The 25,135-nt window shown below is 43.1% G+C and overlaps 1 protein-coding gene across 5 annotated transcripts in view; it reads right to left on the bottom strand.

The window, feature by feature from the left end:
- Positions 1-25,135, bottom strand: part of RAPGEF1 (Rap guanine nucleotide exchange factor 1) — a 90,147-nt gene that overhangs the window by 48,233 nt on the left and 16,779 nt on the right. For all 5 annotated transcript variants that reach the window (XM_035898217.1, XM_035898214.1, XM_035898212.1 and 2 more), the window contains 2 exons: positions 7,529-7,668; positions 2,737-2,915 (listed from right to left, as the gene is read on the bottom strand). In XM_035898217.1, coding sequence (XP_035754110.1) covers positions 2,737-2,915; positions 7,529-7,668 — 319 coding nt within the window. The remainder of the gene's footprint in view (positions 1-2,736; positions 2,916-7,528; positions 7,669-25,135) is intronic.

Consider the following 25,135-nt stretch of genomic DNA (forward strand, 5'->3'; position numbering starts at 1 on the left):
AGAGCTGACTGTAATCATTCCTTTACAAATCATTTCCTCACTGTTTATAATGCCTGAAAAGATGTAATTAAAACCTGCTTCTTTACAGAGACTGAACTGAATGAATTTCAGGTTTGGAATAGGAAGGGTGTTGCTTTGTTTTGCTTTTAATGAGAAACAGAATTGAAGCTATTGTTCTGAAGGGGAAAAAAAAAAAAAGAATTTTGGAAGGATGACAACTCTAAATAAAAGTTAACTGTAACAACAGCGCTCACAGGCATTTTCCTGGCCATTCTGAAAACACTTCATTACTAAACAAGGTGTGTTAACAGTCCTGCTGATGGCAACGCTTCAACAGTTCTTCGTCAAGTTAAATCCATTTCAAACTGTATCAAAACCATAAACAGATAAGAGAAGGTATAATCTCGCAATCATTACTGATACAAGTATTCCAAATCTCCCCCTTTCTCTTTGGTACCCATTTTACACTGGCTTAACTCCAGTAATTTCATTATCTGCGAGAAGAGAATCAAGCCCACAAGCTTCAATTAGATTATTTAGGTGAATTAAGTTTGCAGGACTGGGGAAAGAACTATTGTCAAGTTACAACCGGGGGATACAAACCGCGGTGAGTACTTTTTTGTTTGGCTGTTTTGGTTGGTTTTTTTTTTTTTTTTTTAAAGCATACTGCTTGCCATTTGTTGTAATTTCAAATGAAATTAGCTTGGTAGGAGATACTTCCTAAATAGGGCCCTCCCCCTTCCCTTTCTAAAGCTTTGATTTCTTTACCATTAATCTTCAGTCTGCTTCCTTCTAAGGAGGCGGTAATTGAAAGCCCATTTTGTGCTAGATTTAATTACCTTTTTCCTTGATGCAAATGCTTCCCCTAAAGAAAAAGAAGCCCAACAATAATTGTAGGGCTTTCTTCCACACCAACACAAGTCTTGCTCACTTTTCTTAAGGGAGATTTGCTATCAAAAATCACCCCTTTGTGTCCTGCCACTACTCAAAAGAAATAAAGTGCATAGGTAGGCACCAAAGGACATGGCTTTTTGAGAATGCCAGATCCCCTTTTTTTCCTGTGAGGCTAAAAAAGGCAGAACATACATACGGGATCTGGGCTGTAATACAGGCTGTTTCCAGAGAGAGAGACTTAACACTGTGTCGAGGACTCCATCGACTAGTGACTATGAAAATTGTGCTTATATGGGTAAATATGCATATCCAACTGTCAAGGTTGCATTAGTTCACTACTAAGAGACAGGGTGTAAGGAATCTGAAGAAAAGAACTGTCCAAAATGCTACTGCCGCTGCTGAATACCACTTAGTTGATATTTACTTCCAAATATATTCTTGGAAGAAAAGATCACCCAGAGAACACCCAGTGGATACACAAATCAAAGCAAGCGACTTATAAAGATGACATGTTCTATCCTAAAAATATTTGCTGACATTTTACATGTTCTCCTGGTGGAAGGGGAAAGTTCATTCTTTCTTTTATTAAGTGAAAGCAGGTGCTTGTCAGGAATTTAATGGCTGTGGGAAACCTGATAGCAACTGAAGAAACTTTTGTGTCTGCATCCAGAAGCCTGATGAAATGTTCCCATTCTAACAGCTATTGCTTTTTGTAGTTCTACAGATTTAACCTAAGTTGGATCTCTCCTGTCCCAGCCACAGCTCTTGATACTCCTTCCTTTTGTACTGTCAGATACAACCCTGGCCTATGTGTTCGGGCTAAACACAGCCAAGCATCTCTGTTTGCAAAATATTGGCACCCTACTGCTGTCCCAACCACACTATAAACCTTCCTTGCACCAGAACTGAAACAAGCACCTCGAAACAAAAATTTTGGAGGTACTTAATGGGAAAACAAATACGAACAGCACAAAACCTGGCAGGATTTCAGGAACCAAACACCTGCATTTCTCTGCCTAGTTTTGTGCTTTTCTCTGTGTGCTAATTTTGCTCTTTCTGTATTCTTCAATGATGTTTGCTTGGTTTGTGTACATCAATTGCTCCAGCATCTACAGGATGAACAGCAGCTGTATTTCTATGGCTTGGCAACTCCACAAATTCTTATAATCCATGCTGAGCTTTGCTGTGGCAAATTTCTACTTATTTTCTGGCTTCAAACCCACTGTCTAACTGGTTAAAATGTAATACACATAATCTGCTAAAACATAAAACAAATAATCTGTTGAGAATGCACAGGAATGAACTTGGCCTGGTTAATCTACTGAAGTACATCTGTTTGCTTCTGTTCTGTATCTGATCCAGTAAAATAAAAAAAAAAAAAGCAGTTAAGAGTGCAGGCTCAGACTTCTCTAGTATCAGGATGGATAAACTGAACACAAAGAGGGATTACTCTGAAGATAAACTCTTCTTCAGGTAAAAGCTATTGGATTTGTTAGCTTTTAGGACACCATCGTGGACTGCAGAAACAGCATAGCATCTGAGGAGAGTCCCCCACTAGTAAATGATGAATTTCCAAGTTCATGCTAAGAATCAGCCCTTCCTCCTCTCTGAAACCATTCTGATTTGCTTTATCTTTCCACAGCACGGGCTTCTTCGCAGCAGGAAATCTGCTTTTAAATTATGTTTGAAAACTGCCACATAATTAGTAAAAATAGCAGTCACTTCATTAGCCAGTGCAGCATTTCCTGTCTCCCGCGCGCTGCGATGCTTCAGACACAAGAAGGGAAGAAGCTGGGAGCCTGCTGGTCTGCCACAGTCCCAAAGCCCAAGAAGGAAGCTTACCTTTGCTGGATGCGTGGATCGGTTTGCACCAAGGGCAGGATGGCTTCCAGCACTTTACTTGCTGAGCCTGGCAGCATCTCTAATACTTTCTTATCAATTGCCATTTTGTCCACAATAGTCTTAAAGTAGCGCAATGCACTGACAACCTCCTTCTCCTTCTCCTCTAGCCATGATACGTTCTAAGGAGGAGGAAAAAAAGAGCGATATGTTAAAACCTTAGGATTTTTAAAGGCAAGGTTACTTTAACTTACTTGAAGTACAGTGACACTGAATGAGGTACATTCCATGAGGACTGGAGAAAACCCCTTCTACCACAAACACTTTTAAATTGAATTACTACTCTTTCAAAAGAACAGTCAGTACAAAATTGCACCCACACTTTAACTTTCTGAATTACATACATTCCAAACTGAAGGCTAATCTCGATCAGTTTTAGGCCAAGATTAACACTGCCAATGACATGAAGGGCACTGCTTTGAAACCCACAAACCAAACTGGGAGGGTGAAAGGAGAAAAAAAAAAACAACCAAGTGCAGATAGTAATGATAATGCAAGAAAGGAAGCAACAGCTACTAGCTTTAAGTAGAGTTGCCCCTCTGATGCAATCAAAATCCTTTTACCTTAAGCACATCTCACTATCAAAAGGCCTTTTCAATCAGTTAATGCCGTGGATGAGCCAAAGGGAAAGAGAAAAACAAACCACAATCAGAAAAACTTCCAAACTCCAGAGCAATCCATTTTTGTACCCATCCCTGATAGTTTCAGCAACGTATGCGGTGTTCATCCTTATTATTCTGAGTAATCCTGCTGACTCCAATATGCCTGCTTGTATGAAAGTGGGGGATAGTCTTGTCTCCCCATTCCCTAATAAAAAACTCCATCCTGATCAGCCTCCAACTTAAGTGATTTTGTAATGCTGCTGCAGCAAGGGAACTCACACGCTTTCCATGGGGACACACTGGGAAAGCAAAGTTTTGGCATCGGTGAATGAACATTGTAGAAAGGAACAATTCAAATTCATTGCAATAAAGCTGAGCTGTGGTCACCAACTTCCGTGCCACCACCAACACTAGAAGAGGAAATTCAAAAGTGATACTTGATATCTTAATGGCATTCTGGACAGGGGTATTTTTTAAAAGTTTACCAGAGCATGCCTGGAGGACTTTTAATGCCTGAAGTAGTTCCTAAGTGAGATTTAAATTAACTACTGAACACTGCTAGAAAAGGAGCAGGGAGATTAGCAGAGTCAGATTTCATCCATTATCTCCTCAGTAAATTCAGCTTCAAGAATTAATGACCTCTGGGCATTGTGTACTCCCCATACTCTCGTCAGCTGTTAAACTGCTGCTTTTCTGCAAAATCAGGCCAGCAGCCCAAAAGATTTTAGGAAGAACAATTTATAGGCAGCACTGGTTAGTAATTTGGGGCCTGTTGCATAAAAGGATTAGAATCCCAAGTCCCATCTAGCTCCAACTTTAGAAGTCCCCATCCAAGATCTGCAAACCACCCTATCATTTTCCATCTCATCTGGGAAGTGCCCAAACTCTGCTGCTGCTTCCACTTTTTGACAGTATTGCATGCCAGGCACCTCAAATTCTACTCTGCAGCCCACAGCACCCCAAACTCCCTTGCTGAGGAGCATCCCGGCCACTCGCCGATGTCAAAAATGACATTGCCCATTCTTCAGGCATGTGCCCTCACCACTGCACAGTTTATTCCAGGATATGGAGAGGCTCAGGCCCTCCCATGAAGTTTCTGCACTTCATATGGAATGATCACACATTTCAGGGATGAGAGCGCCCGTATATTCCCCGAGCGAGTATGACTACGGCCCAGTGGCCAGAGCTCTCAAAGAGAAGTGAAAAAATGCGGATTGCAGTTCCTGCTCTGATGGCTGTTTATGTATTTCATTCAACAACCGTTTCCTGTAGAAAGGCTTGCGACTTAATGGCTTAAACACTCTCCTGGCGCAGAGGAGGGATGGGCTTGACTCTGAGAGTTCAGGGCTGAGAATGACAAGTGGAAACACAAATCCTTCTGCTGAGCACATCAAGGCATGCAAATCCAGCCACCGGACACTATTTGGGACACAGCCCTTTTTTTTTGCAACTTCTCTGTTAGCCCTTTGAGTAACAACCCCGTAAGAGCACTTTTTAGGAACCCATTTTTGAGATCCAAAGGTACCATCTATACGTGTGTATACACATACGCACAAACACACCCAAAGAAAGCTTATACATCCTACACAGGACTGCAGGTTCTGCTGCAGAGTTCAGATATATAAATGTCAGTTGTTGCTATGAGGCTGAAGTTTCTGGTGTTCAGTGCTTTACTCACTGAGGCCTGATAACAGCAGCAATAAATCAGAAGAAAGCAATAATAACCTGGTGGGATAGATGGATATTAATACAGTGTCTGCATCTCACAAAACTAACGATATTAAGCTCTTCCACCAAACATTTCAGTACGTTCCTAAAGCCAAAGTGAACATGCAGTGGTATGCCTCTGGGCTGGCAGAGAGGACCTGAACTCATCTCTCATTTCATTTCTCAGTAAAGGTGAACTTGCCCCAGCGGTTACCGTGCCCCAGCGAGAGAGCAGATTGGTAACTGTGGGAGCTGCTGAAGTAGCAGGACCACTTGATTCACCCATTTCCCTTTTGGGCATTAAATAACATTCAGGCAAAACAGCATCACCTCTCCACTTCCCTGCCTGCCTGACACATACAGATATTTTTGCATGATTGTTGAAGTTTTCCCTTAAATAATCGTTACAAGTGCAAACGTATGAGATACAGCTGACCCAGAAAGGGTTACAGCGAGCTCTACAGAACACACTTGATTACAAAAGCTGGAACAGTCCCCTTTTTTACTGCATTTTGGCAGTGAAAAACCTATCACAACTTTGCACATAGTGTTGAAGGACATTACTGTTCCTACAATACGCCCTATGATAAGAATCAAAGAGACGGTCCAGGGGACAAAAGGAGACTCTGAAAAAACCTCCCCCTACGTTGCCCACATCTAGGTATAAAGGGGAAGAGAAGACGTCTGCATGGGCTCAGCATAACCTTCAGGTTACACATAGTGATTCTGCATTAATTTTTGGTATTGCTATTTCTGCTCTACAGTGATTATCTACTTCAAGAGTACAAAAATAGCATCTGAAGTGACTTAAGAGGGAGGAAAGGATGATATTTGGTTTATCAAGTGTGTCTTCTGACAGAAAATCTCCTGTTTGTCAACTGATGTCTGTATTCCAGTGAGAGAACCTGGTGACAATCCAGGCATCTCTTCTTCTCCATTTCCTCCCCACAAAGCTAACGAGCTGACTACATCCAAATAATTGATTAGTTGTACAGTAGCTATTAAAATAGACAAGGAATGACCCAGAAATCAACAATATTTCACAGTATAAAAAGGTATGCAGCTTAAATAATCCTGTACGACAATAAAAATTATTACGTTTCGTTTCCCAATAAAAAAAGTCCCAATCTTTACATAAAAAAAGGTTTCACACGTTCAGCATGCCTTATCAGTAAATCCTCTTGCATTGTTTTTTAGAGAAAAGGCAGAAAAGCAAAAACTTCACCTATTATTAACATGCTAATATATATTTGCTATAGGACAGCATTTTGAAAAGGGCTCTTCATTTTCCAATTTATTTAATATGTGGTCACACATCAGTTTAAAGGAAGGCCTCTAAATGATCTCAATATACCATCCTGAAACATCGTTGGCATTAAAAGCCTTCAGGGAGTACTCCCAAATTTTTTTTTTTTTTTTTTATTTTTTAGTAGCAGTCAGCAATACAAGGTACTTGGCTCCCTAGAAAGTGTATCCATAGCCTCCTGAGGAAAAAAAACCCTACAGCCTGGCAAATAAAAGACTCATCATCTTCCACTTGATGGTGCAGAATAGGGCTAGAAGCCCCGCAGTGACTTCTCTGGGTGTTAAGCACATCACACAGCATAAGATAACTGTATCTTGCCGACTGCTCTCAGTAACACTACAACAATCCTCAGCAGAGATAATGTAAAAAAGTTTGCGTGTCTGGTGCTGCACATTGGATGAGACTTTCAACAAAAACTGGGAAAGATTTTGAATTATCATAAATAACCTTGATTGTTCTTAACTTTTGGCTTAGATTTATACTTGAAAACTGACTGCAACAGTACTGTTACAGCCTCCAGCCTACGTAATCAGGTCACAACAGCAGAGGAGATAACACTTTGATAGGTTTGTGCTGGAAAAGAGTGGTGACCTCAGCCCTTAGGGGACTTGAAGCATGCTGGGTCTGCAGAACGGTGCGCTGGAACCAGCAGCTACTTGACCGCATCTGTTTGACTCTCCCTGCTGATGTCGTCAGAGATTGAGCACGTCTTTGGACCAGCTTCAAGGGTTTGCTCGCTTGGGTTTTGGGATTTTTAAAAGGATCACACCCCAAAACCAGGCAGTTATTTGGAAGCTGTTAAGCATAACCATAGGGTGTGCATGAGGGGAGGATGTATCAGGCCATAAACTACATTCGATAATGAGATACTTGAATGCTTACAGAAGGAGGTCTCATAGGCTCTCCAAAGGGAAGTACATGCCTTGGTTGCTCTTATTTTATACTACACAGTGCAGTTCATAACTAACCATAAAGTAACCCTGGGAATCCCTGAAATATCCGCAGAATTCTGCAGAGGACAAAGTCACGCACTGAAAGCAGGGCTATGGATTTTGATAAACTGAGTACCAGCAAGCAAGAAACCAGCAAGACTAACAGAACATGTCCTTCGGTGGCTTACTTTGTTCACTGACTTCTCTGGTGTTTTCACTGTCAGGTCCGCTTGCTTTCCTTTCTTTGAAGGGGTTCTCTTTATTTTTGGTGAATGAAACTTGCCCTTCAACTTCATAGTGAACGAGGAGAGATGGGAACGCTCAGAATCTAGAAAGACACAGAAATGCGTTACTGGATTAGGGTCAAATTGTTGAAACCAGGGAAGTTGCATTACAGCATTATCTGGAAGACCATCCCATGAAAAGCATTGCAACCATGTAAATTTATCAAGTGGAACAGGATTTAAAAAAAAAAATTAAAAAATGTGGCTCTCTATTATGTTTCCAACCACAATATCACCATCATTTCCTGCTTCCCCTCGGAGGCAGCGACGCACAGTGCAAAGGCAGGAACAGCGGGATCGCTGCTGCTCTGTGCCTTGGAGAGAAAAGGAAAACCACCTCTCTTAAAAGCACTTATCTCCAGCAGATCCCAAAGGACTTTACAAAGGAGGTAATCATCGTCCCTCTTTGGCAGATGAGCAACTAAGTCAAGGGGATGAAGTGACTTGTTCACAGGCCTCTGGCAGAGCTGAGCGCCTGTCTGTGTCTTGGCCGGGGATCAGTGGCCACCGTGGGTGTGCAGGCAGGGTTCTGCCTGGTACCCAGGACTGGTGGCTGCTTTCAGGAAAGGAAAACACAGTCCGATGTGATGCCCTTCCCAGGCTGCGGATCCCTACCTCTACCCACTTGGCAGCATCACCTTGGATTGTGGCTCCATGGATAACCTGAACAAAAATGCCAGCCCTTGTCATTCACAATGGGTTTCACTTCCAGCGTACCAGACAGACCAGAGAACAGAGCAACCGCTTCAACACTGGGGCATCCTTGAAGAAGCTTAATTACAGAACAGGTCAACCCCTTTAAAAGTTGCATTTTCATGTTTTTTTAAAATATCTAAAACCAGAAATCGCCAAGGTTTGCAATCATGCACAGGCTTACTGCTGAAATGTATTTTTATCTGTTTAGCCGTCAAGCTAAATAAAACTACACTGCCTTGTAGAGAGTAATTTAGAATGTATTTTGAGCAAAGAGCACTTTAATAAATGAAGGTCTGAATTGCTCTCCAGTGACCCAGATAATTCAGCAGAAGATACCGAACCTGTCTTTAACTACATTAGCAAGAAAAGTAAGCAGTTTTGCTCTATGTTTCATTTTTCTCTTCGATTATTTGGGAATTGACTGCCGTGGCTGCAATGAGTCAGAACGACACAGTCCCATGCATGCAGCACTGCACCACCTTGTTAGCATGCAGACTGCAAACAGAAAAGGCTGCTGAGTCAAATCTAGCACCGAGAAGCTAAATACCACACTGCAGCGCAAACACCGCTCCCCGTACTCAGAAATTACCTAACCACAACTCAAGGGAAGGAACCTGTGCTGCCTCCCCTGTCTCCCTTTAAACTTGGTTTCCTGGTAATGTGTTAAGACCCTGCTATTAACACCTCCACCAGAGCCAAAACTATGGTTAGTTATGTCCTCTAGATAAAAATTTTGCAGGCATCCTATTAATGGAAGCTGCATCAGCACCGATTCTAATCCAGTCTGGCTGCAGACCCGTTCTCCGTTTACAGGAGGTAAATGTTTTTCAAAGTTTCCTTCGTATCATGAAGTCCTCTTCAGTGCACTGAGAAGCAAGGCACTAAAAACCTTGGTCGCTGCAGATAAATCCAGACGTATCAATTGGCCTCTGAAGAATCACTTACAGCAGCTGGCACCCCAACTTAGCAACAATTTACGTCATTACTTTACATCCACAAGGGGATCTCCAAACCTTTAAAACCTCTCCGGCTCCACAGGGTGCTGAAGGTCACCACTGAAAACAGTTCCTGGCTGCCACGATAATGCTCCTGCACTCCCCCCCCCCGAAAATAATTCGTATTTATTTCATACACCGTATGAGAATTTCTATGCATGCACGTGTATGCACGCTTGCCAAGAGAAGTCATGGCTCTGAATTTTTTTCAAGAACTGGCAAACAATTACAGTAATTAATCTACAGGGAAATAATGGTAGCAGCAACAAATTGTGTCTGGCTCCTCCATGGGCTGCAGTGAGATCCAAACTGCTGGTCTGAGTAAGAAAATGTTCAATACCTACAAAACCCTTGGTTGTTTATGGTGGTAATTTTGCCTTGTGGGGACAAGAAATTCAAAAAGAGAGAAAGATTGCAGAAGACTAAAATTTCCTTTTGCTCCTTCCCACCGGACATCTCTGCCCACCTTTACGGAGCAAGCACACGAACAGCTGAATCAATGTGTGTGTATGGTCTGGAACCTCTACAAGGAGGTGGCCTGTCAGCAGAGAAAGGTTCTCTTCTGCCAACAGCAGATTCCCTTCACCACCACCACCACCAGCCTAACCACTGCCTTTTGCTCTTTACCCTTCTGTCACATCAAACACTGAATCATTTGCACGCCGTGCTCAGGGGGCGACACAGACCCACAGAGCAAGGACAGGAGCAAGTGGCTGGAGCAGAAGGGGCACTTCTAAAATAGTATTCATGAAGTAAACCAGCTGACATTTGCAAAAATAATAAACAGCCCTGCTAAGTCCGACTCTGAAGATCACAAATTAATGCAGCTTTTTACTACCATGTCTTTCCATCTATAACAAGCATTTTCCAGATCTCATCTGCTCATAAGTTTCTCTGATGCATTTGCAGTGAAACGAATGACTCACAAACCAGTATTCTCTTACACCCCACTTACATTTAGCGCTTAAAATAGCGCTTTTCTTGTCCCAAGCACATTACAACCATATCTTTCTCATCCCTAAACAGTTAGGTCTTAACCTTCCTCTGCAGATGGGGAGCAGGCACCAGGTGAAGCAACTTGTCTAAAGAGAGCAGCGGGTGGGTCAGGCTCCAGCACAGCATCCCCATCACACTGCAGGCCCTCGTCCCTCTCCCCATATTCATGAATCCAGCGGCGGAGCCACTGTGATTATATTCAGCGAGTGCCAACAGACATCCGGCACGATGGGCTTTATGGTTTTCAAGCAGATACAGCATTCAAGCGTTACAAACAGAATTTGCATTTTAATGAATCTGGATGAAGTGGTATAAAAGAGAAGCTACACTTAAATAGGAAGGTATCTTAGCTCAAAGGTGTTGGTTACCTATGCTTTTCAGATGAAGATGAAACTCCTGCAGAAAGCACAGCTGAGCAAGACTTCCTAGGCTGGTTACCATAGCACTGGTCTGTTTTGAGAAAGTCACTTTCTTTACACTATATCCCCATTTAAATATCTAACACGTCCTATGTCAAGTCCAGTTAAAAAGTTCAAACAGCACAGCATACCTTTACAGATCACAGAATTTAATAACGGACGGAGAGAAGCAGAAACCAGCGGCACGGCAGCGCCCAAACCGCTTCTCCTGCCCCTCTGCTCCTTCCCGCCTGCCTACAGTAACCAAATCCCTTTCAGCAGCATCGAGGTGGTTGTTCCTGAGCTTGGTAGTCTGCCCACTGGAAACTGTTCTATCGAATTACCCTCGCCTCTTACTGATGAATAACCAGCACTGTTTAACTGGAGTCTCAGGACCGGATTTCTGAACTTCACTTTCTCCTCTCTGGTGTGCACAAGGATGCCCCCTGCTTACTTCTATGCAGTGTCCAAATATTTGTAAGATGAACGGGAAAAGACAGGGTAATAAACTCAATGGAGTGATTTCAACTAGAAGGGGGAAAAAAAAAATACTGCTATATCGAAGTGTTTCTGTCTGAAAGGAACTGCTGACTTTCCGTCCCCTCGTATTTCATCTGTCTGAATGCTCTGTTGCTGCACACAACTGGAAAAAAAAAAAATCCCTTCAAAATTACTTTACTATGGATTTGAGTTTCTTGATTCCTGACTGGAAGTTTTAATACGTCACTCGTTTCGTTGCTAATTCCATCCCCCTGTTAATGAGGCTCCCGCTCCGTTGTACTTGAACGCGCTCCAGCTGTTGAGTCACGGCCCTGCTCAGCGCTCGGGCTCGTCTCCCCCCGGCCGGCACACGTCTGGGGTCCGACCACACACACCACACGAGAAAGCTCATGTTATGGGCTTGCTCCAAGCAGCCCCGCTGCCAGGCATGGCCAGAGGGTTTTTTCGGCACCCCTCGAGCCCCCCGGGCCAGGGAGGCCACGGCTGGCCAGGAGCTGCCTTGTCCCCCAGCAGCTCCACCAGCTCCAGCAAAGCGGTGCTGCCTGCCAGTTTGCTGACAGAAAGCTAAATCTGGTGAGGAAAGAACTGCAGATTTTAAACGACAGCAGATTAAGAGGCACAAGGGAAGGCAGATAAATCAGCTTATGTGCTTGTGGGCGAAGAAACTAGGCTGCTTAGGAGAAAGCCGGCAAGTCAAAGCCCAACGTCCACCGCTGCCATAGTCAAACGGTCACTTTCCACTTGGGTTCAAACGAATGCCAGAAATTAAGTCAAAACACGTGCATGCTGGTGAATTCCACCAAGCTAACCCAGCAGCAAATTACTTACTTTAAAGTCAAAGTGAAAGTTCAGCCTTTTACAGAGCTCAGTCACAGCAGACTTTCCAGCTGCCGGGTCCTCCTCGCCAGCCACGCGTAACCAGCACACGGGAGGCTTCGGAGGTGGGAAATAACCCCCCGCCTGCTTCTGGACCTCCTGGTCATGTTTTTGTCACTGTGGCACAGCTCAACGGCAGGCAGGCTCCAGCAGCAGGGATGGGCAATTCAACTGTTCAACTTGTCTAGTGCTTGGATCATACCAAACAAATTGAAAATAGACTTTTTTTTAATTAAAAACATTTTAGAATATAGTACCTTTTCTTTCCTTCACCTGAAAACCTAAACCCTGCAGAGGAGACAAAGCCTTAAAAAAGGGTTATAGTTCATTTTCCAGCTTGAACTGACTCTTGCGGCTCTTTAGAAAGAACGAAATGGAGCCTAAAAATCTTATCCCACAAATGGTTCCCTTTTCAAAGGCCATTTGGGTCTCTGCTGGATGCACATATTTAAAAGCTATCAGATTAAAAATAACAGCAGACATCTCTCCCCATGTCATAATGAAGCTATTGTGCACATTTTTAATCAACCACTCCTGCCATTTATGCCACGAGTCCTTTGAAGGCTGAGGTGACTTATGTAATGAGTTACACAACGATGCCCATTAAACCGGCATTTGTTCCCTTGGGCTCAGCTCCATCATCTGTGCAAGACAAAAGGCAAGTTGCAAGGCTTCAGCTAAACCCTAGCTGACAGGGACTTTAAGAGTTCTGAAGCAAAAAGAAAAAATAATGAGCTATAGTTCAAAACGACCTTTCCGCTGAGGATGTCTGACTGGTGCTGCGATGGACGACCCAGCAAGAGGTTACGGGGCTGGGGCTACAGCTCTGGCTCCTCTAGACCCAATTCTGCTGTCAGAAACACAGAACGGGCAATTCAGGAGGGACAGATGGGCACATGAGAGCTTCTCGTGATAATCACAAAACATGCCACAAAGCATCGGTCTTTCGAGATTTGAGATGAATATTGCTAGGATTCCCAACCGCCTTCCTTCCACCCTTAAGGCAAGAGCTGTCACAGCTCAACGGCAGGCAGGCTCCAGCAGCAGGGATGGGCAATTCAACTGTTCAACTTGTCTAGTGCTTGGATCATACCAAACAAATTGAAAATAGACTTTTTTTTTAATTAAAAACATTTTAGAATATAGTACCTTTTCTTTCCTTCACCTGAAAACCTAAACCCTGCAGAGGAGACAAAGCCTTAAAAAAGGGTTATAGTTCATTTTCCAGCTTGAACTGACTCTTGCGGCTCTTTAGAAAGAACGAAATGGAGCCTAAAAATCTTATCCCACAAATGGTTCCCTTTTCAAAGGCCATTTGGGTCTCTGCTGGATGCACATATTTAAAAGCTATCAGATTAAAAATAACAGCAGACATCTCTCCCCATGTCATAATGAAGCTATTGTGCACATTTTTAATCAACCACTCCTGCCATTTATGCCACGAGTCCTTTGAAGGCTGAGGTGACTTATGTAATGAGTTACACAACGATGCCCATTAAACCGGCATTTGTTCCCTTGGGCTCAGCTCCATCATCTGTGCAAGACAAAAGGCAAGTTGCAAGGCTTCAGCTAAACCCTAGCTGACAGGGACTTTAAGAGTTCTGAAGCAAAAAGAAAAAATAATGAGCTATAGTTCAAAACGACCTTTCCGCTGAGGATGTCTGACTGGTGCTGCGATGGACGACCCAGCAAGAGGTTACGGGGCTGGGGCTACAGCTCTGCCTCCTCTAGACCCAATTCTGCTGTCAGAAACACAGAACGGGCAATTCAGGAGGGACAGATGGGCACATGAGAGCTTCTCGTGATAATCACAAAACATGCCACAAAGCATCGGTCTTTCGAGATTTGAGATGAATATTGCTAGGATTCCCAACCGCCTTCCTTCCACCCTTAAGGCAAGAGCTGTATCTACTACATACCTGTAAGTATACAGAGCTGTGGGGCCTTTGCCCAGGCTAAAGCTTTTGGGCTCTCCTGTAATGCAAACATTAAAATAATAGTGATTTACAGAAAACCGAAGCCTTTGAGCTTTGCAGAAATGTTGCTCTAACCTGAAACTCAAACAGCCTCTCCCAATAGCCGAGTTCCTCCACAGAAGAGCTGGCAGAGCCGACGCAGGAGGCATGATGTGAAGCTCACCGGTGGGCTGCGGGCAACAGAAAGCTACCACAGGGGCACTCTTAAAAATAATTTTTAATAATTTTGTGGTGGAGGGCATCTCTGTCTTTCTTGTGACAAAACGTTCAAGCCTGCCAGCACGCAGCTATGAGGATGGAGAGGAAGCACGAGGCTTTCAAGGAGGTCTGAAGGAACAGATGAGGAGAACTCCCAGATACATTCTCAGCCCCTTCACACCTGCAATGGAACTCAACTCTTGCATTACGCAGCAAACAGCCTTCTGCTACATTTGACACCCTCTTTCTCCAGAAGTCCTGGGGATGTTTAGAAGTCTAAAAATGCTGATATGCAGCACTTGTGCGATGCTGTATGTTCTCAAAAGGATGAACTGGGATCCTGAATACAGAAAAGACAGAACATGACAGAACAGAACTACAATATTCTTTTTAAACGTCTGAGCATACCACTGCTCATGGGTGCTACAGAAGCCTCAGACCTACCACTTCCATCTCCGTGAGTTTACTTTTCTCAACTTTGCCATTACCCCCCAGAGACTGAAGCAAAGAGAATTTATTCAGAAACAAAAAAAGACCCGGTAGGGGATCCAGAAAGGAAAAAAAAAAAGGGAGGGTCCGGTGTCAATCAGGAAGTTTGCCCACCCTAACCTTTGTACCTTAGGTGGAGCTGTTTGTAAGCTGCTCCAAGTCCCTCTCCAGGGAATCCGATTGCTAGGAGAGCCGCCAGGTTTTAGAGGAAAACGATGGAGGAAGGGCAGCTCGAGAATCAAACAATCATTCTTGAGCGCTAAAGAAACTTTTCCTTTAACATCACGTCACCTTTGAAGCAGCCAGCTTTTGGGAGCGGAAAGACCGACTGCCCTTTTTCTTTTTTGGCAACGTTACAGTGAATGAGCATAAACCAGCGAGCATTAATGATGTGCAATGACAGCACACAAACTTCTATGGAAAAGGGAGGCTCAGTTCCCTCTCAGCTGGCCAGGCAATGCTCACTGACTCACAGGCTTCATTATTTTTTGTGCCGCCCTCTGGGGCCTCCAGAGGAAGCAAAACATTTTTATTTGTCAGAGAGCACATTTTTATTTTGATTTTTTTTTTCCTTCTAAGCAACCATGAATGAGGCATCTCCAGCTGCAGCAACTTCATGTGGAAAGAGCTCACAGTGTTTGCGAGGGAATTGGGAGGCGCAGAGGGCAACTTATCAATTCAGCCACGTCTCCCGACTGCAGCGAAAAGGATTGGGTCAACAACATTAATATTATGGTGCATTAGCACTACAGCTCTTCTTCCTTCCAGCTTCGTATTCAGAAGCAAATCTTCAGGCTGCGAGGAAGAGAAGATGCACCAGACCGAGCAGCAAGTTCAGAGCAGCTGACCAGGCTCCCTCCTAGTCTTCTTTTAGCCTGAAGTGTTTCAGCAGAGAGAAATCTCCTTGCGTGCAGATACATAAACCAGGAATCTTCTAGCTGCTGAAAATGGCAGCAATAAAAGTGCAAGTAATTGAACAAGGAGGGCTTTAAAGGAGTAGAACTTTGCTACCCAAGTTCAGCTTTGGTGTGCTGGAGGAAACTGGCTTTGAGACTTCTTTTTGAGAAAGATACTGTAATTTATCGATAAGCAGCAGACAGGACTTCTGCTCTGTTTTATCTGAAAGCAAGCCACTCCAGCAGATTGGTCCCATACCAACTCACAAGCAGAAATGTTGCCCTTTACCGAATCACTAGCAAACCTTTGTGTGGCATCTGGCGAGTCTCTGGTAATTTCCCATTTAAGTACTGATTTTGCACAGCCCTGCAAGCCCGAGAGAACTAATGGGATTACAACACTGGTAACATGACTCGTAACTCCCCCTGTGCCAGCAACGCTAAAACAACAAGAGTCAAGTAGCCTCCAACATCAACATGACTGCTGTGGTCCATGCTCACCCTGCTCTACACATAAAAACCACCAAGGTTGTTAACTAAACAATTTTAAACGGAAAAAATAATCCAGCTACAAGGCATAGCCTCTGCATTACTTCAGCAAACAGCTCTGAGCGCAGGAATTGCAACGGTTCCGAGGGAATCTCTTGAATTTCTCTGTTCACCAAACATGACTTAATATGGGGTCCGTGGGCATCCCCACTCGTCTAGCAGCTTTATGAGGATACAGTCATGACAGTGATTCAGACATCTAAAAATAAAGCCCTGGAGGCACAAGTATGCGTGCGCACTACCTGAGTCACTCCAGGCTGTAGGGAGCATGTGAGCCAAAGCTAATGCGTTTCATTCACGCTACGGCCATGGCCAAGCAAAAAGCCTTGTCACTGAGCTCCGCCTAAACTCCCTTGGCCCTCCTCTCATTTTACTCGAGCACATTTAGACTCTTTCCACGTTGAAAAACCTTTGCTGGTCTTGGGTTTCAGTCGTATGGCTGTCAGCTTTGAAACTCAGACCTGAAAGATTATAACCTGATGTTGCTGAAGCTGTTTATCCATCTCCAAGGTGACAGAATGTCGTCACCGGCACCCTGCAGGACGGCAAGCAGAAATGCATTATTTTAGACGCTTTAGGGAAAAGCCTAATTGCTCACAACCTGCCTACAGGTTCAATAGCTGAAAAACAAGGTTGTAAATGAGAGTCTTGACTTCGCATCTGCCCCACAGCACCAGTTTTGAATAGGAAAAACTCAGCCCTCTTTCATCCTCGGAGAGTAAGCTCAGCTCTCATTCATTAGGAGATGGAAAAAAAGAGAAGCTGGCTCAGATCTGCCTGACACAATTTCCAGTTGCTCTGGACATTCCTAATTATAGTCATCTTTATTTTTGACCTCTCATTACAGACTCTTTGCACATTCAGTCTGAATTTCAAAGCTAACCCCTCTTTTCTGGTAGGCTTGGGAGGAACCTTATACCCTGCCCAAAAGCCACCGCCCACACTCATCTGAGCTGAGCGCGAGAAATAAGATCAAAACATGGAAAGCATTTGCTTAAACATGCTCAGTTTTATTTCCTTCTTTAGCAAGTGCCATAGATTAAGGGCAACCGTCCAGGTGAGAGTGTGATGTAAGCTCTTTTCCATGCATGTTAGAGATGAGCTAACTGCTCTGCAAGGAAGCCTCATTTCTCACTGTTCTGACTAGCGCTGTATCCTCGGGGCTCAGATGCTGAAAAGCAGATATTCGGTTCAGTAAGATCAAACATGTCTGCACAACTCCAGTGCACCACGCTGCGGGCTCACCTCTCTGCAAGAGAAAGAAAAATGAATTTCAGGAACCAGGCCAGCACTATCTCCTAGAGAGGCACTGCAATACCAGTGTAAACTTCCCTAATATTGCTTATTCAATAAAACAAGGCACCGCAGGAGGGCTATGCAAATCACTCAACTTTGAAGCACTACTACGCTGCTGCCCCAAAGGGCCAGCTCTCTATCTCCACATAGGCAGACAAGCGTGTGTGCAAAGTGATACGGCGGCACCGCAGGTGTGAAATTTCTGATGTAATCAGCTCAGAAGCTGCTTTTACATGACTGTTGTGCTGCTTGCGTGAAGGGTTAAGAAGCTGCAGGCCGTATCCTCAATTCCATACCCTACTCTATACCTGATAGGATCTGCAACCAAACCACCAGTTTTATTGCCTGCCTACAGGCAGTAGGAAATTTTAGTCTTCTATAAGCACAATATGAAACATTGGTGCCTCCAGCAAGGGGAAAATGAGATGTTAATTGAACTGAACAGCCCAGGAGGGAGAGGAAATACAAGCCCTCGTCTTTGTTAGCTGTAGGATTAGCACATCCCTGGACCATCGTGGCGGGAAACATGAGGTACCTCACGGAGGCTAAGTGGGACGTCTGTCTTTCACTCTACTGCACAGAAACATTAAAAGTTACTTTAGCAGTAAACAATTATTTGTGACACCGCTCTACTTTATCCTATCTCCTCATGCCCGAATTAAAATCGCCTGGTTACATTGCTCCTACAGACCAGAGGTTTCAAGAAGGCATACTGCCACAAACACCTGTGGTTCTCCCCGGTCTTCTCAGCAAATCCCAACTTTAAAACAAACAAAAAATCTTAAAAAAATATATAGAACAATAAACTTCTGCAGAAGCAAATCCTAGCAGATCTGTACAAGTGTCACTAGAAACATGGAGGGAATCTGAAGGAATCCATGCTAACGCAACCAAGCCTACCGAAGACTTGAGGCTTCAGTAAAAAAAAAAAAAAAAAAAGCAGCTATTCCCCAGCTATTTTGAAATATTACGTAGCCTAATGCAGTGACAAGTTTGGAAACCCACTTAAGGGGATAGCTGAGCCTGATTTCTTTGGAGCTTATTTCTTTGCTGGCATGCAATTTTATTTCTTGTATCATCCTGGCTACCTGTATATAAACAGCTACTGTTATCTTTTATGGAAATTACCAAAGGTGGGCCCTACTAAGAATCAGATTATGTTTTTTTAATGAGCTTCCAGTTTACTGATACAGGAAGCTGGTCTGCATCTCAAGAAGAAACACCTTCAATTTTAACATACAACAACTAAAGGGAACTAAGCTGAGACTATATTTTACCAAACCCAAAGCTGAAGCTTATCTAAGCATCTCTTTACAATCCTGCTGAAACAATTCTTTTATCACTGAATAAATCTTGCTGAATTAACAGCTACTGGAGTGAGGTTTTTACTAACAGCCCATTCCCTTATCATATCGCATCCCATGCAGAGCATGGCATCAGGCTTCAAAAGTGACATCTTGCCCAGGAGCCATACCTGCCAGTGAGGCACAGGGTGCCACACAAATGCATTCAAAGACTCCATGCAAAAAAGCGTGTTTTAAAACCCCATGCCCAGGTTCTGTGGCAGAGAGACCTCAGGATTCTATAAATAACAAGTAATTGTGTACAGTATTTATATTTAATTTGGTTTTGACAGAGCAGCAAAACCACAACTGCCAAAGCTATTTAAGTCTCCGCAGGACACTATGCGACTGTGAGACGATCCTGCTGCCCAGCCCTAAAAGGTGGATCAATACTAATTTCAGCTCGTGGCGCATTGAGCAATACTTTGGGAGCTTAGGAGGTCCGTTTGGAAAACAGCAACTAGTCTGCAACGAGGAACTTCAGCTCCGCGAGGCCTCAAGACCCGCGGTGCTGGGTCTGGCCGTGCCGGGAGGGCTGCGGGTCGGGTCGGGCTGTGCTCCATCACGTCCAGAGAGCACTGCCTCCTCGGTCAGGCTGAGCCTGGTGCTTTGTCACAGCTTCAGTGCGATTAACTTTATGCTCTTCCACTGTGAAAAACATTCAATAACCTACTGATTTTTGTAGTGGATTTAGTATGTCCTAGCAGTTGGGTTCAGAAAGACATAAAGACGTGTTTATAAAAATACCTTTGGTGCCATTATTAGAAGGGTAAATACCTCCCAGGCCTGTGCTTAATATTATCAACTGGTAGTGCACAACCACCCCGCACAAGCTTCACCCCTGTTGGATTTTGAGTCTTCAGATGGGTGCAGCTAATGAGTCAAAAAAATTACACTGCAGTAAAGCAACAAGAAAGGCTGTAAACCATCTTTCCACTACTAAACAACCACCTATAATGTCGCAAATACAGAACTGACTTGGTCCGAACAATCCACATTTATTGGTATTATTTTGCAGCATAAGAAGCATCTAGTACTAAGCTTTGGGGCAGCCCATTTGAAAATGATAGCTTTGTAATTGCTCTCTAATATCACATGAGCTAAGAAATACATAAGCCTAGGAGAGTGTGTGTCTGAGACTGAGATAACAACAAAAAAGGGGCAGACTGGTGGCCCCACAGACCTTTCTATTTTCTCTACTCTTATCTGAAAACTCATGAGGGGCATGTCTGGGAGGAAAAAAAAAAAAAAAAGAGGAAGAAGAGGAGAAGGGCTGCTGCTCAGCAGAAATAGCTGTGAGTTGTGGGAGGGAGTTGAGAGGAGTTGAACACTGCAGCCATTGACTGCAGGACCTTGGCAAAGATCTGCTCCCCCAGGGAGCCCTCTCCCACGACACCCTGCACCACTTCCCAAGGAGATGTCCAATCTGAGCTCAGACTTCATTTATTTTAGCATGTGTTTTGGGGAAACTTCCCTTTCTTTTCTAAGGCCTTTACAAACGTACACAACAAAACCAATTTGCCTCCCTCCCCAAAACAAACAAATAAATGTTTCTTTTTTTCTCCTCTGTGTACTCATGAACTCTACTCTGAAGCTCAGCAAATAAACTCTCAGCTACACCTACTTCTAAACCGCTGGTTTCTGTAGGAGAATAACAGATGGAAGATCTCTCTCCTGCTTCATTTTTGGCAACTCTGCAGTCAGGAAAGTCTGAATACACTAAATGTGCCATCGTTCTTCGTTAACCTGAAAACCAGCTATGCATCTATTGCAAAGAGTGCAAAACATGAAGATGCCTCAAAAAATTTTGGAAAATGCATTTCACTTGGGATAACCTGCTTCATTAAAATGGGTGGAGAGTCCCAAGTTCCTCCGCAGAAGGCTCCTAAAGTCTGTATGGCTTTAAACGATACCATCTCCATGTCTATCCTGATACTACACACAAGCCATAGGTACGGAACACCCCTAACGGCTTGATTGCTGCTATTTGTTAAAAAACAACTCTATATATAGTAGTCACAATGTTAAATTATGAAACTGAATCCACTCATACAGAAACTTTGAAAGATGCCCTCCACAGAAGACATTTTCAACAGGGATTCAAATCACTTATAAAAGACAATTAAATATATAGAGAAAATAATTCAGTACTTCAAGCACAGACAAGTTAATTTGCCATTCATTGACAGAGAACAGAGCAGGTGAGGAGCTGAGCTGGTCTTCTGACAGCTATACAGATCTATACTTTTAGGGAGATCGCTTGGAACTATAATACACCAGTAGTTTATCATGAAAAAACATACCTACAGTCAAAGCCACAAGAACCTTACAGCTCAGACTTTGTCAGTGAGAGGGCTCTTCCATCCAGGAAAGTTAGTTCAAATCAAGTTGAAAGCTGGAAACTCACACACAATATCCCCAATTAAGTCCCCACACAGTTTTTCTTTGGAGTAAGACTTGCAAAGTGGATTTAGCTAATTAGAAGCCAAACTGGCAATAAAAGGAAATATTTAGGGATAATTCTCATATATATGGGAAGCTGTTTCTCAGAAAAAGTCCACCTTTGTCAAACAGAAGGAGATGACAAACCTCCAAGAAGGAGATTTTTCTTGTAGTCACTCTCCCTACAATCCAGCAACCTGTCCTCAAAATTGTTTGCATATATTTCTTTTTCCCAGTTGGTAGGAATGCTTTTTGTTTTGTAATTTTTATTTCTTTAAAGGACACTCCTGTGGTACTATAAGGAATCAGAAAAGAAGAGGAACTCAACCTGCTCCTCCAACAACACAAACCCAACATTTTCCATTGTAAAGCAGAAATTCCTGTTTTGTGCTCTCCTGTTAAGAATGGGGCCGGCATTTGCAAAACAACCCAACAAAGAAGTGCCAGCTCCACTGAAACACTTTGTCATTCACAACCCCAGTGGAAGGGAAGTCAACTGTAGACCTATGAGCAAAGCTCTAGGCTTACATTTAGACAATAGTCTAAACAAAGCCTAACCTAGCACCAAACAGGCATCTAGTTTCTACATAGGAATTTGCAGAATGTTTCTTTTGCCCCTTTAATGTCAAAACTGCCACCTCCGTTTCTCTGAAATGACTCTGCGATGGTTTTTCATTTTACATAGCCAGAAATTCATGGCACAAATGGGTAAGAGGTGGGGATTCCGAGCAAGTGACACTTGACATCAGTCACATGAAAAACTAATGCAGAACCAATGCAAAACCATGTCAATATTGGCAGAGGACCTACCTGGATGTCGGCAGCTCAATTCTTGATGTCACCGTGAGTGGCATTAAAGGACAAACGGACTAACCGTGATCCTGAAGCCACATAATATTCCTGTAATTGGCTTGAAAGGCACCACCAGTCAACAGGCAGCAGATAGTAAACAGTTTGGCCAAGCTGTCCAAGCAATAATCAGATTACTGTGAAAGCAATGACCAATACTCTCAGCAAATGACCCAGCATAACCAACCTCACCATCCCTAACAAGCTCTCCAGATTAACAGTATGAATGCTTACAGACGCTTTCAACATTTCAAACCAAGAAACCACTCCCTCATATTCCTAATTGCCTCCCACGGCAAGATAGACAGGGACTTGGAGTCTCCATAAATTCTTACTAGTAGAGAAATCATCCCATTAATTTTCTAACATTAAGTCTACCAGGCTTATTTTATAAAATTACTAGCCAAACCAAAGTCCAATAATGAGATGATCTATTTGGAAATAATATTTTGCTTGGAGGAAAAAAGGAAACACCGTTTTCATCTATAATACCCATAAATCGCTTTATTTACCGAGTGCAGCTTGGGGACTCAGGGCCAATCTACTGATAGGATTTCTCTTCTATTCGCACCATGTCAGCATCTGCTCTCTTCATGTGAAAACAAAAAGCTGCCCAAGGACATTATAGCACTTTCACACCATGAACCACCCATATCCCAAAGAGTCTGCCTAGTTCAGTTAGTTATAAGCACACTACATTTTGCATTTCCTACTGTTTTCGTACTGAAAGTGTTTAGCTGAATATATGAGAACACTGACTGGTAGAGTACCTCTTGTTCAAACAAATACAAACCACTTATTTAGTGTGGAAAATCTGAAGTCAGATGCTCCAAGGCTTATTTCAGAAAGTGATCATGTGGCAAAACGCTGGGCATACAAGGCGAACACCAGTAAATACAGTCAAAAGTACACCCTCCTCTCCCTAGACATGTTCCTACTGTTCAATTATACTGTGGCAGACATGGTTTGTTAAAGGATTTTCACACGCCTAAGGATCCAAGTCTGGCAGTGATTTTTTTTTTTTTTATTTAAATAAACATTTTACTCCTATATACATAGTGCTTTTAAAGACAACCTCTGATTGTGCTGCATTACTGTATCAAGAAACAATCACCCCCAAGGCAAAAGGTAACAGCCGAGCACGACAAATATCACAACAGGAAGAAGAGAAATTATATTCCAGATGAGAGCAAACGACACAGCTTTCAAAGCATGCTAGGGGCTATGCAGAGCCCACTTACTGCAGATAAGAATTCAGATTGAATTTTGGAGGTCTAATCTGAAATACAGAGAGTCATAATATTCCTGAGGGTAAACAGCTTTAGAGAGCATCAGTGTTACAGGAGGAGGCTTCTTCTACCAAATGACCATCACTCTTACTTGAATTCACATCCTCTGGTTGTATATCAACAAAACAACCTTATAATCTTAACCTTAGTCTACCATTTTACCTTCACAGAAGCACAGGCCAGAAAGGGAGTTCCAGAGTTCAAGCTCATTCTCTTGCTGGATCATAAAAATCAGAGCATAACCATATCATACAAAAGGTCACCCACTGGGACCTGATGCAAAACAAGGAAAAACAAAACAAGGAAACCAAACAAGGAAACAACACAAACAAGGAAAATCCTTAAACAAAGAAGGAAAATCTTTGAACCCATCAGTCCATCCACTTAAGTGCTGTTAATTCACAAAGATCTCGATTCTTATAGGTAGTTCTAAATTTTCAACAAAGTACGTGTCATCTTATTTAAAAAATACGACCTACATTTGAATTTCTACATAAGAGCACAGATGTACACAACGCTTTGCATGTTAAATATGTAGCTTTATAGTGGCCTGAAGTTCACACGTGCCCACTATTTCAATGGTAAATCTGTTCTGACATTGCTTATTGTTACAGGATCTAAAAAACAGAGAGACACAGAGAGCGCCTAACGTGAGGCTGGATGGCAAACAGGCTATGCACAGAGAGGCTCAACAGTCGGAAAAAAGAGGCCGATCACTTGTCAGCCAGGCTCTTTTTAATCAGGTTGAAACGCTTTGCTGCAGAGAGGGGGGTTCAATCTCTCCAATCCACATTCCCATCCATCGCTCATGCTGCTTTCTTAATTAGCAGCAAGTGGACAACAGCTGTCAGTAGCCTGGAGGCCAGAAAGTTATCAGCAAAAAGGGGCACGTGTTAAGGAGAGAGACATGGGGGCAGCCACAGAACGGGTCTGTTAAACCCATGAGTGGTCAATACACCCAAGAGACCCGGCCGCAGCCAAAATGGCATACGAACACACGGCCTCGTACGCTGACACTGAGAGGATGCTCTTCCTTCTGGCTTTAGTCTGGTTGTTTTAGCATATGACTAATTGCAATTCAATTTTTTTTTTTTTTTTTTTTAGTATTCCCTTAACAGGAAAATTTCAACTGAGAATAGAAGGAAATGGGAAGTCCATCCTAATGTCTTGATGGAAATACATGAGGGTCAATTCAAAGGCGCAGTGTAACAAAGTCTTCAAGACTGTTCCCGAAGCTTTAAGCGTAAAAGTTGAAGCACAGGAGAGAGCAGCATAAAAGATATTTTACTCAGCAGAGAGAAACTTCGGCAGAAGATACAAACTTAATCATAGACAACTAGAAACCATAACCTCAAATAGCACAAAAGAAAAAAACTACTCAGTCATAATTATTTGTGTATTAAATCCTACAAGCCTAAGTCACTGGTTACAACCTTATTGTGCCATGTATTGAACTAACGTGGATCAAAAAGAAATTTCTGTCCTAAAGAGGTGATGATACCTTCTGGTCAAGTGGTCGAGCCATGTGCTTATCTGACAACACAACTCCTCAACTCTCTGAACGATCATGAGCCTCTGGAAGATCAAGAAATAAAAGAACAGCTTCCTTGTTGGACATACTAATTACTGTCATTTGTGGCAATGGGGGAACTCAATGCAACTGTAAGTAATAAAATGTATTATTAAAATTTCCCACTGCCCATTTGTTAATGAATTGCCATC

The sequence above is a fragment of the Egretta garzetta genome, unplaced genomic scaffold, assembly GCF_000687185.1.
Source record: "Egretta garzetta isolate BGI_Z169 unplaced genomic scaffold, ASM68718v1 scaffold497, whole genome shotgun sequence".
In the NCBI taxonomy this organism is placed as follows: domain Eukaryota; kingdom Metazoa; phylum Chordata; class Aves; order Pelecaniformes; family Ardeidae; genus Egretta; species Egretta garzetta.